Consider the following 15,000-nt stretch of genomic DNA (forward strand, 5'->3'; position numbering starts at 1 on the left):
ATTCAGGTTATTACAACACGCCAATCTGAAGGCCAGGGGTCAGAGAGTGAGAGGCGAGCGAAATTTCAACTCAAATTAACATTCTGTCAGCTCCAGAAAATGGGATAAATAAAGTCGAATTAATTCATTATAATAAAGAGAGATGGGCGAGGGAGCCCGGCCGGCGCCCGCCCCTCCCCTGCCCTCCCCTCGGGCCGAATTGATTGCAGCTCTGTATTCAGAAACACGCGCCGGCACATTCCTCCTCGCGAACCCGGCAGAGAACGAGGCGCTTACGGCCACGGGCAAGATCGAGTCGGAGGGACAGAGTTTACATTTAGTATTTATAGAGAAAGAAATTAAATTATGGCGAAAAGTAGTGCTCTTGGCCCCTGACCTCGGTATTAGTACTTGCGGCGTCCTCCTGGTGAGCCGGGCCGGGGCTGGGGCGGGTAAGGCCCCAAATTCCAAACCTCCTCTGGGTCTCTGCGGTCTCTGCGAGACGCGGGCCTGCCCCCGCCCCTGCACCTCTCCCTCCTCTCGAACAATGAGACGGGAGAAGGTGATTATATCGTGGCCGCCGCGGCCAGGGCACGTTCCGTCAGGACCAAGGCCCGGCCGCGTGTCCAGCGCCGCGAGGCCGGTCCTCCCCCACTCCCGGGCGGAGCCGTGTGTGCCCCCTCCCCTGGCCAGGACGCACGGACAGGGTTGGACCACAGACACGTAGACTCCGTCCTGCCTCCCTTTGCTCCGGGTTTGGGGCTTGGCAGGCCGGCCAAAGCCACTTACACCAAAGGCCTTGCGCTGGGCGAGAGGCTGCCGGCGGCCGGGCCCCCAGGACTGACAGGGTCTGAGGCCCGGTGCCTCCTTCCTCCCGGACTCCATCTCAGGCCACACTGGGGCCACAGGGATCACAGGGATAAGGTCCAGGGGGCTGGGGCCGCAGCAAAATGCACCCTTCCCATTGGCAAACTTTTTACAAAGGACATCACACACACGTATACCGTGATTTCTTTCCCTTCTACCCACAGTCCTAATTTGCTGCTTATTTAAGAATATGTCCTTTAATGATTTAGCTCTGAGTCTATCAATATTTTATAGTGGGAAAGGGAGTGACAGACACTTCTCTGAGAACATAATTTAATTATAATTAATGGGTTGAGTACCTGGGCCTTATTCTTCAGAGGCCGAGTCAAAGCGAGATGTATTTATTTATTTTTTTTTTTTATCCCTGTGTAGGGGACCTGATTGGCTGCCACCCCAAAGTTACTTTTCTCTCCCTCCCTCCCTCCCCTCCTCCCCAGCCCCGTGCCCCCCGCTTTACAGAGTAGGGGGGAGGGTGGGGATCAGGGTGTCTCCGCAGCGCCCCGCCCCCCCCCCCCCCACTTCTTCTATAGAGCAGGCGGCTGCCAGTCAGAGAGGGCATTAATTATGCCTTTTATTGACAGGGCGCTACATTCTGTAGGAGTCATTCTCTTTTGGAGTCGCCCCCTCCCCCTCCCCCCCTCCGCTCCTTCCTCTTCCTCCTCCCTCTCCTTCCTCCTCTCCCCCGCCGCCTGGAGCCTGGAGCCGGAGAGGAGATGAGAAGCCCTTGTAGTTTTAAATTCAATGTGACAGTTTCGGAAAGAGCGGATGATGAATCTCCTATTATTGGATCAGTCTATTTGCCGCTCAATGTCTCTCTGTAATTGGAGCAGCATCACTTTAAAGGTTCAGAGAGTACAGCGTTTCTGGTGAAAAATCCCCACAACACGCCGGTGAATGTTTTAAAGGGAAATCTATTAGTGATTTGCAGAGGGGCGGGGAGCCCGCGCCGGGGCGGGGGGGGGGGGGGGGGGAGGCGCGGGCTCCGGCCAGCGGGGATTGAAGTGGGGGGGCTCGCCGGGGCCCCCTGCCTGGACCGCTCCCGGTGCCCGCGCCCGCCCCGCTCCGGGCCGCGCCCCTCCCTCCCTGCCGCGCCCCCCCCCCCCCTTGTTGTGACAGTTCCTGATACTGTTTATTGAGGTGCATGTCAGGTATAATTAGCAATCGATATGGAAAGCGTTTCCTTGCACCCAGCGCGCCTCTGACGTCAGAGCCGATTAGCGCTTCTTATTGGTCCCAAATTCCCGGGGCCGCGGCTAATTATCGGGAGCTTGATGTTGATAAAGTAAAGCGCCGGAGTGCGGGCGAAGCATGTGTAGGGCTCCGGGTCCCTGTCTCCGCCGCCGCCGCCGCCGCCGCCGCCCGCGCCTCCCGCCGCTGGCCCGCCCCGGCCCCGGCCCGCGCCCCCGCGCCCCGCCGCCGGCCCGGCCGGCCCCCCGCGCGAGATGATGGACGGCCGCCTCCTGGAGCACCCGCATGCCCAGTTCGGGGGCTCGCTGGGCGGCGTGGTGGGCTTCCCCTACCCGCTGGGCCACCACCACGTGTACGAGCTGGCCGGCCACCAGCTGCAGTCGGCCGCCGCCGCCGCCGCCGCCGCCGCCGCCTCGGTGCCCTTCTCCATCGACGGCCTGCTCAGCGGCTCGTGCGCCGCCGCCGCCGCCTCCGTGGTCAACCCCACGCCGCTGCTGCCGGCCGCCTGCGGGGTAGGAGGCGACAGCCAGCCCTTCAAGCTGTCAGGTAGGTGCGGCGGGCGCAGAGGGCACCCTCGTCGGGCGCAGGAGCTGGGCTGCCGGGCGGGCGGCGAAGGGCGCGGGGCGGGGGGGGGGGGGGGGGGGGGGGGGGGTGTGTTGCAGAACGAGGCTCGGCGCACCCCCCGCCCCCGGTCTGCCACCCCGGCGCAGGAGCCCCCGGACCCGGGCGGCCGACAGGTGTCCGGGGGGTGGATGTGGCCTGGGCCCTGGCTGAGCCCTGCGGCGCCCTCTGCGTGCCCGCAGACTCGGGGGACCCCGACAAGGAGAGCCCGGGCTGTAAGCGGCGGCGCACCCGCACCAACTTCACCGGCTGGCAGCTGGAGGAGCTGGAGAAGGCGTTCAACGAGAGCCACTATCCCGACGTGTTCATGCGCGAGGCGCTGGCGCTGCGCCTGGACCTGGTCGAGTCCCGAGTGCAGGTAAAGGCCGCCGCTCCCCGCGGGAGGCAGCGTCCCGCCGCCGCTAGGCCTGCCCGGCGCCGGCCCCGCCTTTGTTCCGGGTGGGGACCGCGGCCCCGCTTCCGAGCCCGCCTGGCGCTCGCCGGCCCCGCGGTGGTGGCGGCGGTGGTGGCGGTGGTGGTGGTGGTGGTGGCGGTGGCGGTGGCGGTGGTGGTGGTGGCGGTGGTGGTGGTGGTGGGGTGCCGGGGTTCGACGCTTCGCGGGAGAGAAAGCGAGGTGGCTCGGGAGGGGCCGGAGGCCCCGAAGTTACCAGAACAGCAGCTGCGTCGGACCCGGGAGCTGCGTGGTGGGGGTCGGGCGAGGGCGCAGAATGAAGTGTCAGAGGGCTGGGCGGCGTGGGGGGTGCGGGGGCGGGCGGCAGCCGGCCCGGCTCGGACCTGGAGGAGGCCCGGCGCACGTAGCCTTCCGAGCCCTCGCCTGGGGCTCGGCGCTCGGCCTGGAGCAAACGCGCTTGTTTGTTTACCTCTCGCCTTTAAAATGTTCAGACGGAGACATGTATTTATCCAACGCTTTGCAGAAGGAGGTTAGCTGAGGAAGGGGAGGCGGACACGGCAGCGGGAAGAAGGTGTCTGGATCTTTCGTACTCTCGGTTTTCTTTCCCCGGTACTTTGATTTCATTCGGACATTGCCGGCGTTGGTTGTTTTTGTTTTTTTTAAATATAGTGTCAGTTTGTTGGATTAAAAATTCAGGATGAACTGTGCATAATCGGGTGTTTCCCTGAAGTACAGAAATCTTTTTCTGGGGTCGGAGTGGCGGTGAGCTGGGGTGTGCAGCTGTGGGAGCAGGGCTTTGAGGCAGAGGCCTGGCAACGCCGGTTTAGCACCAATAGCTTTGTCTAAAAGGTGTTCTCCACCCCAGCTCGCGCTGCCCCTCATGACCTCTTCCGTTTATAAATCCTTTCATCCAATTTGTTTAAGTGTCTTAAGCAAAGACCTCTTCATCCCCCCCCCCCCCGTATGATAATGAGCATTACTTGGTGACAAGTCAGCCTGGAATTTGCACCCCCCAAAAAAAAGTATGGGAAGGAAGGAAGGAAGGAAGGAAGGAGCGAGCTCCAGCCTTGGAGAGGTTACAGCTTAGAACCGTCACCTCGGCACCAGCAAGGCTCCCTGTGACCAGGCCAGCCGCTATTGTGCCTGGTCTCTCCATGGCCCCAACAAAGAATTCAAATTATCGCGATCTCTTGGGGAGGGTGGTGTGCCTGGGGCCGACAGAGATTTGCCTGTGTGTACGGGGTGGGGAGCCGGTACCTGGGACCGGGGTTCCCCAGGACAAGGCCTGCACAGAGGGCAGAAGAGCTGCTGGGGCCCAGGCCGCTCCTGCAGCACCTGGTGACTGGCATCTTCCCTGTCTGCCTTCCTCCCTGGCCTAAGCCCAGCACTGCTTCCAGAGGGCTCTGTTGGTGGCCTAGAGCCTCCAGAAAGAAGGATGTGTGCGAAGGTGGAGGGGGAGGCTGCTGGACTCCTCCCCCTAAGTTCGGCTTCCCAGGCCCTTCTAGAAGAAGCACCCAGATTTCCCTTTAGGGGGGCCCCCAATATGTGGGCTTTGACTCAGTCTCCAGGGGGCCGAAGACAGGTGTGGAGGGCAGCTGAGCCCAGCCACTGGTGGTCCTCAGGCCAGACGGTCAGCACCAGGCCAGGCAGGCTGCTTAGAACAGGAGCTGTGAGAAGCCAAGAGGGGCGACGAGGGGCTGCTCCTTGCGCGCCTCCCGACCAGGAACCAGAAGCCCTCAGGGGCCAGACCGGCCGTACCCAGCGAAGGGGCAGCTCCCAGTTCCCTGAGGTGAGAAGCCAGAGTGGGAAGCTGGCCCAGAGGCCCCATCTACCTCCTTCCGGGTGAAAAAGATGCTCTTTGGAACCTGCAGCTTGAGTGCCGAAACCCAGCTCAGGGCTGGCTGGGCCTCGTGCCTTGGCTTCCGCGCCCCCCCCCCCGCCCCTCCACTACCCCTCGGCCGGGAGCGGAACCGAGGTTGTACAGGCCTGTCTGGGAGGGGGGGGGGGCAGTGAGGAGGCCCGAAGTCCCAGCGGCAAGCCCGCCGCCTGACTGTGCCTTCCTTTCCCCTGTCCGGCTGCTCTAGGTCTGGTTCCAAAACCGCCGGGCCAAGTGGAGGAAGAAGGAGAACACGAAGAAGGGCCCGGGGCGGCCGGCTCACAACTCACACCCCACCACGTGCAGTGGCGAGCCGATGGACCCGGAGGAGATCGCGCGCAAAGAACTGGAGAAGATGGAGAAGAAGAAGCGCAAGCACGAGAAGAAGCTGCTCAAGAGCCAGAGCCGCCACCTGCACTCGCCGGGCGGCTTGTCCCTGCACAGCGCCCCCAGCTCGGACAGCGACAGCGGCGGCGGCGGCCTGTCCCCCGAGCCGCCCGAGCCGCCGCCTCCTGCGGCCGCGGCCAAGGGCCCGAGCGCGCACGCCGCCGGCGCCGCGGGTTCCGCGCCCGCACCGCCCGGCGAACCACCCGCGCCCGGCACCTGCGACCCCGCCTTTTACCCGAGCCAAAGAAGCGGCGCAGGCCCGCAGCTGCGGCCGGGCCGCCCCGCGGACAAGGACGCCGCCCCGTGTGCGCCTGGGGCGGCGGCGGAACGCGGCGCCGCCGGCCTGCCGAAGGCCAGCCCGTTCAGCGTGGAGAGCCTGCTGTCCGACTCGCCGCCGCGCCGGAAAGCCGCCCCCGCCAACGCCGCCGCCGCCGCGGCCGCCGCCGCCGCCGCCGCCGCCGCGGCCGCCGCCGGGCTGGACTTTGCGCCCGGGCTGCCGTGCGCGCCGCGGACCCTCATCGGCAAGGGCCACTTCCTGCTCTACCCCATCACGCAGCCGCTCGGCTTCCTGGTGCCACAGGCCGCGCTCAAGGGCGCAGCGGGTCCGGAGCCGGCGCCCAAGGACGCGCCGCCCGCACCCGCCGCGCCGCCCGCGCCGCCCGCTCAGGCCAGCTTCGGGGCCTTCCCGGGGCCCGGCGGCGCTCCGGACTCGGCCTTCGCGCGCCGCAGCCCCGACGCCGTCGCCTCCCCGGGGGCCCCGACCCCGGCGCCCTTCCGGGACGCGGCCGTGGCTGCGGCCGAGGGCGGCGGCGGGGAGTGCGCGGATCCGGGGACCGCCGGCCCAGCCGCCCCACTGCCGCCGCCTCTCGCGCCGTCGCCCGGGCCGGGCCCGCGGGCTCCCAGCCCTGCCGGGGAGCCTGCTTTGTGCGGGGCCCCGGAGCCGGGCGCCGAGTCCGGACCCAGCGCGCCGCCGGAGGGCGACGAAGTGGACATGGACTGAGGGGCGGCCCGCGCCGCTCGCTCAGGCGCGACTCACACAACGAAATCAGGTGATCGGCTTAGAAACCCTGCTTTTCCCTCTTTCTTCTGTTTTCTTCCTTTTATGGTTATTTTTTAAAGAAAACCGCCGTTTCGATTCGGACCTAGGCAGCAACCGCAGGACTCGGGGTGAGACCCTCTTCCTCTCGGGGGAGCAAAACAACAACAAGCAAACAACCCCCACAAAAACCCACAACAAGAATCCTCAGCCTTGTAAAATGCAAAAATGTCTAAGAATATTTATATATGTGCCATTTTTGATAAATAAAGGTGGTCAAACGCAAGCTCTCAGGTCCATCTTTTTCCGATTTCCGAGCGCCCAGTGTGGCCCCTCCTCCCCTCCGTTTTCCACTCCTCTCCCCGCGGGCGGGGCAGGGACGAGGCTCCTCACCTCCCCCGGGGTCCGCGCTTAATGCCTCCTTTTGTGTGCGTGTGTGTTTGTGTTTTCTGATTGAACAAATTTATGCGTCCGCGGCTCCCCCTCTCCTGCCCTCCCTCGCGCTCCCCCTCCCACCCGGCGCCACACACGCGCGCGCCCCCGCGCGCACCCCCGCGCTGGCACACGCCGGGGCGCGCGGCGCGGGGTGACGGAGCCGGGGGCTGCAAGGGCCGGGCCGCTGGGCTCCTGCAGAGTTTTGATATGAAAGTAATTATTTTCCGGTGGCTGCTGCGGGGACTGGGTTTCTTGCCCAAAGGGTTATTATACATTACCGATTTCTAGTGATATGAAATCACATAAACTTCCTACAATAATAGAATTAGCATGAAAGGCTGGGGTGTCAAATTGAAATTGGAGAATAATAGCGCCGGCAGCTGGGGGAGTGCGTGCGCATATTGGAGCGGAGACGGGAGTCGTGGGGCGGAATTTTCATGAGCCGTACTCTTTGTCAGCGCTCTTGTAGCCGGCTATATTAAGATAGATGCCCAATGATATCCCTCATTGTTCTGTCGCTTATATTGATGTTGCTGCGTTATCAGCCTATTGATCATGTGTCGTCTGTAATAGGACAGGCGCCGCCAACGCGCCTCTTTACAAAAGCAGTGCACATTTGTTCTAATAGGGTCCGGGTCCCCGGGGGACCCTTCGGGGGCTTCAGGACATCTGCAGCGAAGAAATATTAGCAAACTTGGCTGGAGCCTGCAGCCAGCCCCTGGCCCCCTCCCCTGCCCGCAGCCGCCCCACCCCGAAGTGAACCACCACCAATCCTCCCCCTCGTGGTCCCCCCCCCCCCCCGCCAAAATCCCAACCCACCCTCCTCATTTTCCTGGGCCCCGAGTCCTCGGTGCCGCAAAAGCCACCAATTCCCCAAGAAATTGGGATCCCAATTATTAAAACCATTAATTCCAGCGAGGCTGAGCGCAGTGGAATTATGTTTACAGCCTCGTTAAATATCCCTGATCCCTCCTGGTCATCAGGCCTTTATTTGCAAATAAATTGAAAATAATCAGAAGGACAGCTTTCCTCCTCGCGCGGGCGCAAATGAATTTCGGAGCCCGAGTCCCTTTAATAATATTTACATAATTTTCGCTCAGTGACTCTGATATTTGCTCTCTAGGAGACCGAGCTTATAGGAAAAATAATTAGATCAAAAGAAAAGTGAGAGGGGGAAGGAAGAGAGGGAGAGGGGCGGGGTCCGCGGGAAGGGGACAGCGGCGCCGGCGGCCCAACTCGGGGCCAGGCGGCCCCAGTGCAGGCCGGGAGTAGGCAGGGAAGGTGGCGTGGGGCTTGGAAGCAGGTCGCTGGGGTTCAGCCACAGCCCGCGCACCCCTCCTGGCTCGGGCCGCCGGGGTCCTGCGCCCGCCCTCCACGGAGCCCGCCGGGCGCTGGGCCCGGCCCGCGCTGCCCCGACCCCTTTGTCTCCGCCAGTCCGGCCCGGCCTCGGCCTGCAGTGAGCCCTCCCCTCTTCTCCACTCCCACCCCCATTAAACTGTATTTAAAGTGTCATTTAAATTATGAAATTGTAGCAGAAAATTGTGCGTAAAATGCCGGTTATTTTATCTAAGGTGAACAATTTGTCTGGCAGCGATAAATCGCCTCCTTCCTTCAATTTGCAGCTGTTCATTTCGGTGGCGGCTGCACCGAGTGGGGGGGAAGGCCTCATGTTTAATGGATTTGCGGTTTGAATGCTGGAGTATCGCTGGCTGCACACTCGTGTCCTTAAGGTGAAATTACTGATTTACTTAAACAGTTTAGCTTTTTTCTGAAAGCCCCAAAAGCAGCAGGCTGTGTGATTCTAGACAAACTATCAATCGATCTGGTCGAGCCAGCCTCCAGGAGATGTGTCCTTCATGAATCATACTTTATGAATTCAATTTCTACCAGGAGAAATTTTCAATTTGAACGCCGGATCATTATGGGAGAGTGTAAATTGTTTTTGCTCTATTATGCATCCGACGCCATCATTTTTCTTTCTAATTACGGAGGTGTCAGGTCGAGCTGTCATGCAGGCGCTGATTTTCAATTTAACTGATCATCATACATTCATTTTCCCATTTGATAAATCTGCTATCTAGACGGCTCGCCATGCCTGGAATATTAAGAGCCGAGCTGCAGAAAGGCGCCGTAATGGGGGGATGTGTATGCAGCAATAAGTGCAGATCAGGCAGTTAATTTAGCACCTCCTGATTCCCCATCTCCATTTCTCATTTCCAATTCTCCAAGGAGGGAGAAACAGCCCAAAGGCTACGGCGGCTTCTCTCTCCAGCCGAGGAGGAGAGGCGGAGAGAGGGGGAGCGGGAGGGCGAGTCGGGGAGAGGGAGCGGAGGAGGGGGAGAGGGAAAACACCCTCCAAAACGCTTGTTTTCTATTACACAACTTCCAAATTAGGATATCAAGCTTAATTAATGCTAATTGAGTTCTTCAATACGTGTTATTTTTATTTAATAGAAACAAATTTGCACAATTAATTATCGACGTAATTTCAAGAGTCTCATTTGCAAGGCGAGCTCTTCTGAATCAACTACCCCGAGTCAACTAATGATTTTTTAATTTTGCCCAGGAAAAAGCGGGGCCCCACCCCCACCCCCGCCCCCCAGCCGCGAGTGTGGGTGCGGCGGCTCTGGGGCGACGGGGGGGGGGGGGGCGGGGAACAAAATGTGGGCTTTGCACGGGGGCCGCTGAGGGATGCGTGCGTGCGGGCGGGGGGCTGGGGCTGGGGCTGGGGCTTCTGGGCTCGCCTCCGGGGGCAACCGGCAGGCGAACCGGGTGTCCCGCGGGGAGGGTGCGGTCCGGGAGGGTGTCGCCAGGGTCGGCGCGGGACGCGGGGTCGGCGGAGCCGGGAGTGAGAGCGCGGCCCCGCCCTCTGTTCTCGGCCGTTCTAGGAGGCCGCTCTAGAACGCGACCTCTGGGCGAGGTGCGCGCTTGGGGGCGAGGATCCGGGGCTTCTCCGGCTGCGGCTGCGGGCCGGGGTGGGGGTGGGCCGGCTCTCCAGATGCGGGGCAGGCGCTCCCCCAGGGGCGATCGGGCTTGATTGCTTAGCGCGAGCCCCGGTTGTCTAATAAATGGCCGGGCCCCGGCGGGCGCCGCGCGCGCGACCACAGCACCCGGGCTCCGAGCACTCTGCTGTTTGCTAGTCAATCGGTTAGATGCAGGCTGGTTTAATTTTGTTGATAAATCGGTTCGGTGGGGGTGGGGGCCGGGCGGGGGCTGAGGGGAGTGGGGAGAGAAGGGTGTTGTTTCTTCGCTGATTTATTTTTAACCCGAGGTTGTACAAGCCCCTGACAGTTTGGATAAATTAGCCAGGCCTCGCAGTCTCCTAATGAGAGGGTATTATTTCGGCACCTCGGAAGGAGCGTGAAAAATGAGAGAGACTCCATCCGGAGGTGTCGGATCGATTCAGGATCAGGGTGTAAATTATATACAACTAAATATCCAGCCGCCCATACCGCTGCTTAATACGGAGCTTAGAAATGCAACATTAAACAAAGATTATGAGAGATCGACGCCTCTGGACCGAGCCCAACTCACTGCTCAGCCGGGTCAGCCCTGGCCGCGCGGGCCGGAGGATGGGGGCGCGGGAGCACCGGCGGGGGGGCGGAGGGGGAAGGGCGACTTTGGGAAAGGAGCCAGCCTCTGGACCGGAGTCTCGCCTTCGGTGCTCCTTCCCTTTCCTCTAAAGCCGGAACGCAGGGCAGGTCTTGGGGACTCCCGCTCAGTTCCTCCCGGATTCTGCCCCCTTCCCCCACCTCCCCGTGAGGCCCAGAGAAATGCAGGCTCGGGCTCCGGGCCTCAGTTTCCTCGGCGCCGGCAGGCTGGCTTGGCCCCTCATCCCTGGCCTTCTGGGCTCTCCTGGCGGCGCCGCACGGAAGACGCGCGGCAGGGCTCCCAGCTCCCAGGCCCGGACCCCGGACCCCCGCCCTGCTGCGCCGCCGCGCGCGCGCGGGTGGGCAGCCCCGTGGCTAGCGAGGGTGGGGACAGGCGCGGGGCGCATCCTGGGCGCTGGGCTCTCACCTCCCCTCACGTGGGGCTGAAGAGACTGCAGGGAAGGGGGCGCCCGAGGGCCCCCCCCCCCCCCCCCGCTGGGGCTCCTTGGTTCCCTGGTGCGCTCTGGCGGGAGTTGGGACGCCCCGGCCTGTGGGTGGCCTGCACACTGCCGCCCTTCCTCGGGTCCCCCCATCTGCCCGGGACGCGCCCCCCTCCCCGCGCCCCCACCCCAGCCGGCGGTCCGGAAGGAGCTCCCCGGGCCGGGAACCACCAGGCCTTGCAGAGTCTCGAAGTGAGTATGGAGGGGGAAGGGCGCTGGTGGGGAGCGGGGCGCAGGGCCCCCAGGCCCCTCCTCTCTGCGTCCGCCCCAGCTGCCCCAGGCGTTGGCCTCGCCTTCCCCGAGATGTCCCTGTGCCTGGTGTCCCTCACCACCCTCTGGCTCCCGTCTCTCCGGCCGCCGCGCACTCTGCGCTCCCCCTCCTCGGCTTTTCTGAGCCCGGATCGCCCTCCCCAGGAAGGGAGCGGGCCACTGCCGCGTGTGGGTGTTGCAGTAATGAAAAATCAGAGCAGTTAAATCGTAAAATTTGGATTAAGAAGCTTGAATTTAATACACACGCACCACATTTATTAAAGCATTAGAATAATTGAAATTTGCTGCTGCAGCCGTCCAATCTGTTTAAATAATTCTATGGGTGTCTTGTTGTGATAAAAGATTATCTAGAATTCTATTAAAGGCGCAGGAGCCTGCTTTGTAAATCCTATTTGGGGACTTTCAATAACTATCGATAATCTCATCTGCACAGAACCCCCGCCTCTCCGCGTTATCGGAAAGTTTGCAGCGTTCCCCGAACAGCGCCGGGAAGGCCAGACCGGCCGTGGACCCGGCACCTGCCGCTCCGCCCGGGATTAGGGCGCACCTGGGGTGCGGGGGGGGGGCCCGGGCGGCCGCTGGTTAAGCCCGCCGGCTCTGGCGGACGCGCGGGGGGAGTGACCCCGAGGGCCGCGCTAGGCAGGGCCGGCGGGAGGCCTTTGTTCGCTGCCCCGGAGCCCCGGGGCTCCACACCACGCGCAGGGCTGCGGGGAGCGAGCGCGGGCGCGCGGGCGCCGCCGCTAATTGCTGCTAATTTTGTTTCATTAACTTTATTTACTCTTGAACCCCTTAATTGTTTTCCATTTATTTTTAGTAATTTTAGAATGCACTAATAATCCCCCTCTGTCTGAGGACGCCTCTAACCCCCTCCTCCTCCTCCTCCCCTCCCTCCCTTGCTCGCTCGCTCGCCCCCACCCCCACCCCCCAACTCCCTCCCTTCGGCCTCCCAGGCTTCTCCGCCGCGGACCCGGCTCGGCTTGGCGCTGGTAGCGGGCAAAGAGGATCCGAGGGGTGAGCAGGAGTCTCCTGGAGGCCTGTGGACTCCCGCGGGTCCTTCTGCCGGTTTTGCGGGGAGGGTGGAGGGCCACGACCAAGGCCGGTCCCCGGGCCAGAGAGACTCTGATTTGAGCCGCTACTGCCGTAGGAGGGAGCGCCGAGGCCCTGAGAAGGGCAGGGACTTGGCTAAGGTCACGAAGCGTCCCAGAGGCCTCTCTGGGCTGGGGTGGGGTTGGCCGGGCCAGGTCCTCGCCGCCCTCGCTTCTCTGGTTCCTCTTGTGGCCTGCGAGGGTCTGCAGCTCGGCCTGAGCTCGGGGCTGGGCCGGGTGGGGACTCGGTTCACTGCTGCGCAGCCCCTTCGCTGGGGAGCCGACGTCCCCGCGGCCCCCGCCCCCGGCCCCCAGGACCCAGCCCCGCGCCTTGCCGGTTATTAGACAGCTCGCGGGACTGTCTGCGGGCCGCCTCTTTCCTGCTAATTATCACCTTATGAAAAGTGTTTCATTAAGGAACTCTGCTTTTGATTAATTATCGACAGAATGCTGACCAGAAAGAAATGAAATTAATCTCTGACCCCGTCTGGGTAACACTGGAAATTCATCACATATCCTTTTAATATTGAAACACAGCGCAGAATTTTAATAGAAAATATTGTTTTTCCAAACCTCCAGTCTTTATTAATGCCCCTGGGCAGGGAATGATATTGCTGGCAATATAGCAGTCTTTGTTCATTTTAAATTTATTAAACATAATGCACTTCATTTTCAAACATTTTACTGTTTCTTTTTAATTTCACTCAGTGTAAGTACAGAATAAAACCTTTTTAAACATTTAAGATATTGAAAACCCATATATGAGTGTATAACGGGAGCGCTCCGGCCATCAAATAAATTTAAGTAGAAGCAATTGTAATTTTAAGCTCCCAAGTATTATCCCCTTCAGACATTAAGGCAGTATCCGTAACCAGCGAATGGAAGTGTGAGAAGGAGAGGCTTCAAGCCCGCCCACCCCCACCCCCCCCCCCCCCCCCCCCGGAAGACCTCACCAGAGGGACTGGCCTAGCCCAGCAGCCCCAGCAGCCCCTCCAGGCCTAACGGGTCGGCGGGGTGGGCACTTTCCCCTGCATTTCGTTGGTCCAAACGAAATGATTCTGGGAGGCCTGAGAGCTTGCCTGAGAGGGGGCCCCCATCTACCCACTGTCCACTCCACCGAGGGCCCACCCTTCCTCCTGAAGGGACAGGGAGCTTCCCTGAAACTGGGAGGTGATTCCTCCCTCTGAGAGTCACGCTGGGCCGCCCCCAACCCCAGTCGAGGCCTGCCCTGATCCCGAGCCCTGGGGTGGGGGCTCCCCTGAGATCACATCCCGCCCCTCCTTCCGGGCCACAGCTGCCAGAGGAGCTGTGCAGGGAGCACCCTTCCTTACCCCCACCCCCCAGCATAACTCCTGTACCTTCATCCCCTTTCCCGAGGAATCCAAGCTCCGAGTTTAATGAGTCGTGAAGTGTGAGAACTTCCTGAGACCCCAGCGCCCCTGATGCCAATTCCAGATGTGCGAGGCGGGAGGGGCTGAGCCTCCTGGCCAGTGAGCCACCCTGGCGGGACTGGAGCACCCTGGATCCAGGTCCCAGCCAGCCGGGCCCTGAATCGGAAACAGGCAACTTCTCCACTGAGAAATTACTCTTTTTATTTCTTGTGGCGTTCCTGGTGCCCTATTTCACGGCACCGACAAACGGAATATTACTTCTAAAACACTATGAAATACCAGGTCCTGTCCTCAGTGCTATTTCGGGGGAATTAAATGTTCACTGATTGGTGAGAAGCTCCAGCGTTGCTTTTGGGGGCCGATGGGTGGGAGGAAGAGCAAGCTTCTCAGGGATTGTCTTGGCGCCCCAGAGGGCCTCGCTGGTGTCGGGGTTCGCCCGCTCGTACCCGGCAAGCGTGTCTTCGACGGGGTCAGACACTTTGTACCAGCCTGCTCCTGCATTCTTTATTACTTGCAGGGCTCTGAGCCTGGCCTAGGCTGTCTGTGATCTATGACTTATCTGCCGGACGTCTCTGCTGATCCCCCACGTGTCCCCCCACCACTCCTGTTTGGTATCCTGATGTCATGGAGAAGTTCCTCTGACCTGCTAGAAAAAAGTTCCTCCCCTGTGTTAGTAAGTGTTCCGAAGTCTCGGCCAGACCTCACAGCAGACAACTTTGTTCCCCGGTGTTTGTGGTCAAGGCTGGGAGAGGCGCCGGAAAAGAGGGCTTTTCTGGAAAAATTTCAGCCCTCAGTTTGAGTGGAGATGGCTGCCTCCTCTTGCTTCTAACCGGTGCAGCCGACCAGCACAGGCAGCTGGGGGCCAGGAGAGGGCCTTCTAGCTGCTTGGGCCTGGCCCCACCCTAGGCGGCCCCACCAGCACACCCAGCGCATAGCGGGAGGCTGGAGCTGCCTTCCCAGGGGCGAGGAACTACCAGCAGTGAGGGCTGGGGGCCCAAAGCGAGTGCGGAGGAGGGAAGTCTGTCAGGGTGTGTGTGGAGAGAGGTGAGGCCTCCCCCCACCGCATAAGTAAGAAAGAAGCTACGGCGTGAGACAGGCAAATAACACCGGCGCCCACACTCCCATCGCGTCCTCTCTTCTAAGACCTTTGCCCAACGCCACTCTCCCAGTCCCTCAGAGAAGGAGGCAGGAGTGAGTACCGAAGGGCCAGCCTGGCTGTTCTGTCACTGGACCTCACCGGGGAAGGGCTGAAGAGGCTCCAGAAAAGAAAGCTAGCTTAGTGGCCTGTGAATTTCTCCCCCCCCCCCCTTCTACTTAAACTGAAAACAAACAAGTGAAACAAAACACAGAGGCACCAGGGCCGCGCCCCATGTGCCCCACAAAC

General features: G+C 61.4%; 1 protein-coding gene across 3 annotated transcripts in view; it reads left to right on the top strand.

Moving 5' to 3' along the window:
- Positions 1-15,000, top strand: part of UNCX (UNC homeobox) — an 80,456-nt gene that overhangs the window by 60,925 nt on the left and 4,531 nt on the right. The window contains exons 1-3 of one of the 3 annotated variants that reach the window (XM_042971507.1): positions 2,289-2,580; positions 2,838-3,013; positions 5,131-6,631. The exons of 1 other annotated variant lie outside the window; for it this stretch is intronic. In XM_042971507.1, coding sequence (XP_042827441.1) covers positions 2,289-2,580; positions 2,838-3,013; positions 5,131-6,309 — 1,647 coding nt within the window. In that variant the 3' untranslated portion in view covers positions 6,310-6,631. Of the gene's footprint in view, positions 1-2,288; positions 2,581-2,837; positions 3,014-5,130; positions 6,632-15,000 lie in introns of those variants that run through there. One more of the 3 variants, XR_006212405.1, reaches the window with a different exon arrangement.

The sequence above is a fragment of the Panthera tigris genome, chromosome E3 (assembly GCF_018350195.1).
Source record: "Panthera tigris isolate Pti1 chromosome E3, P.tigris_Pti1_mat1.1, whole genome shotgun sequence".
Taxonomy (NCBI): Eukaryota; Metazoa; Chordata; class Mammalia; order Carnivora; family Felidae; genus Panthera; species Panthera tigris.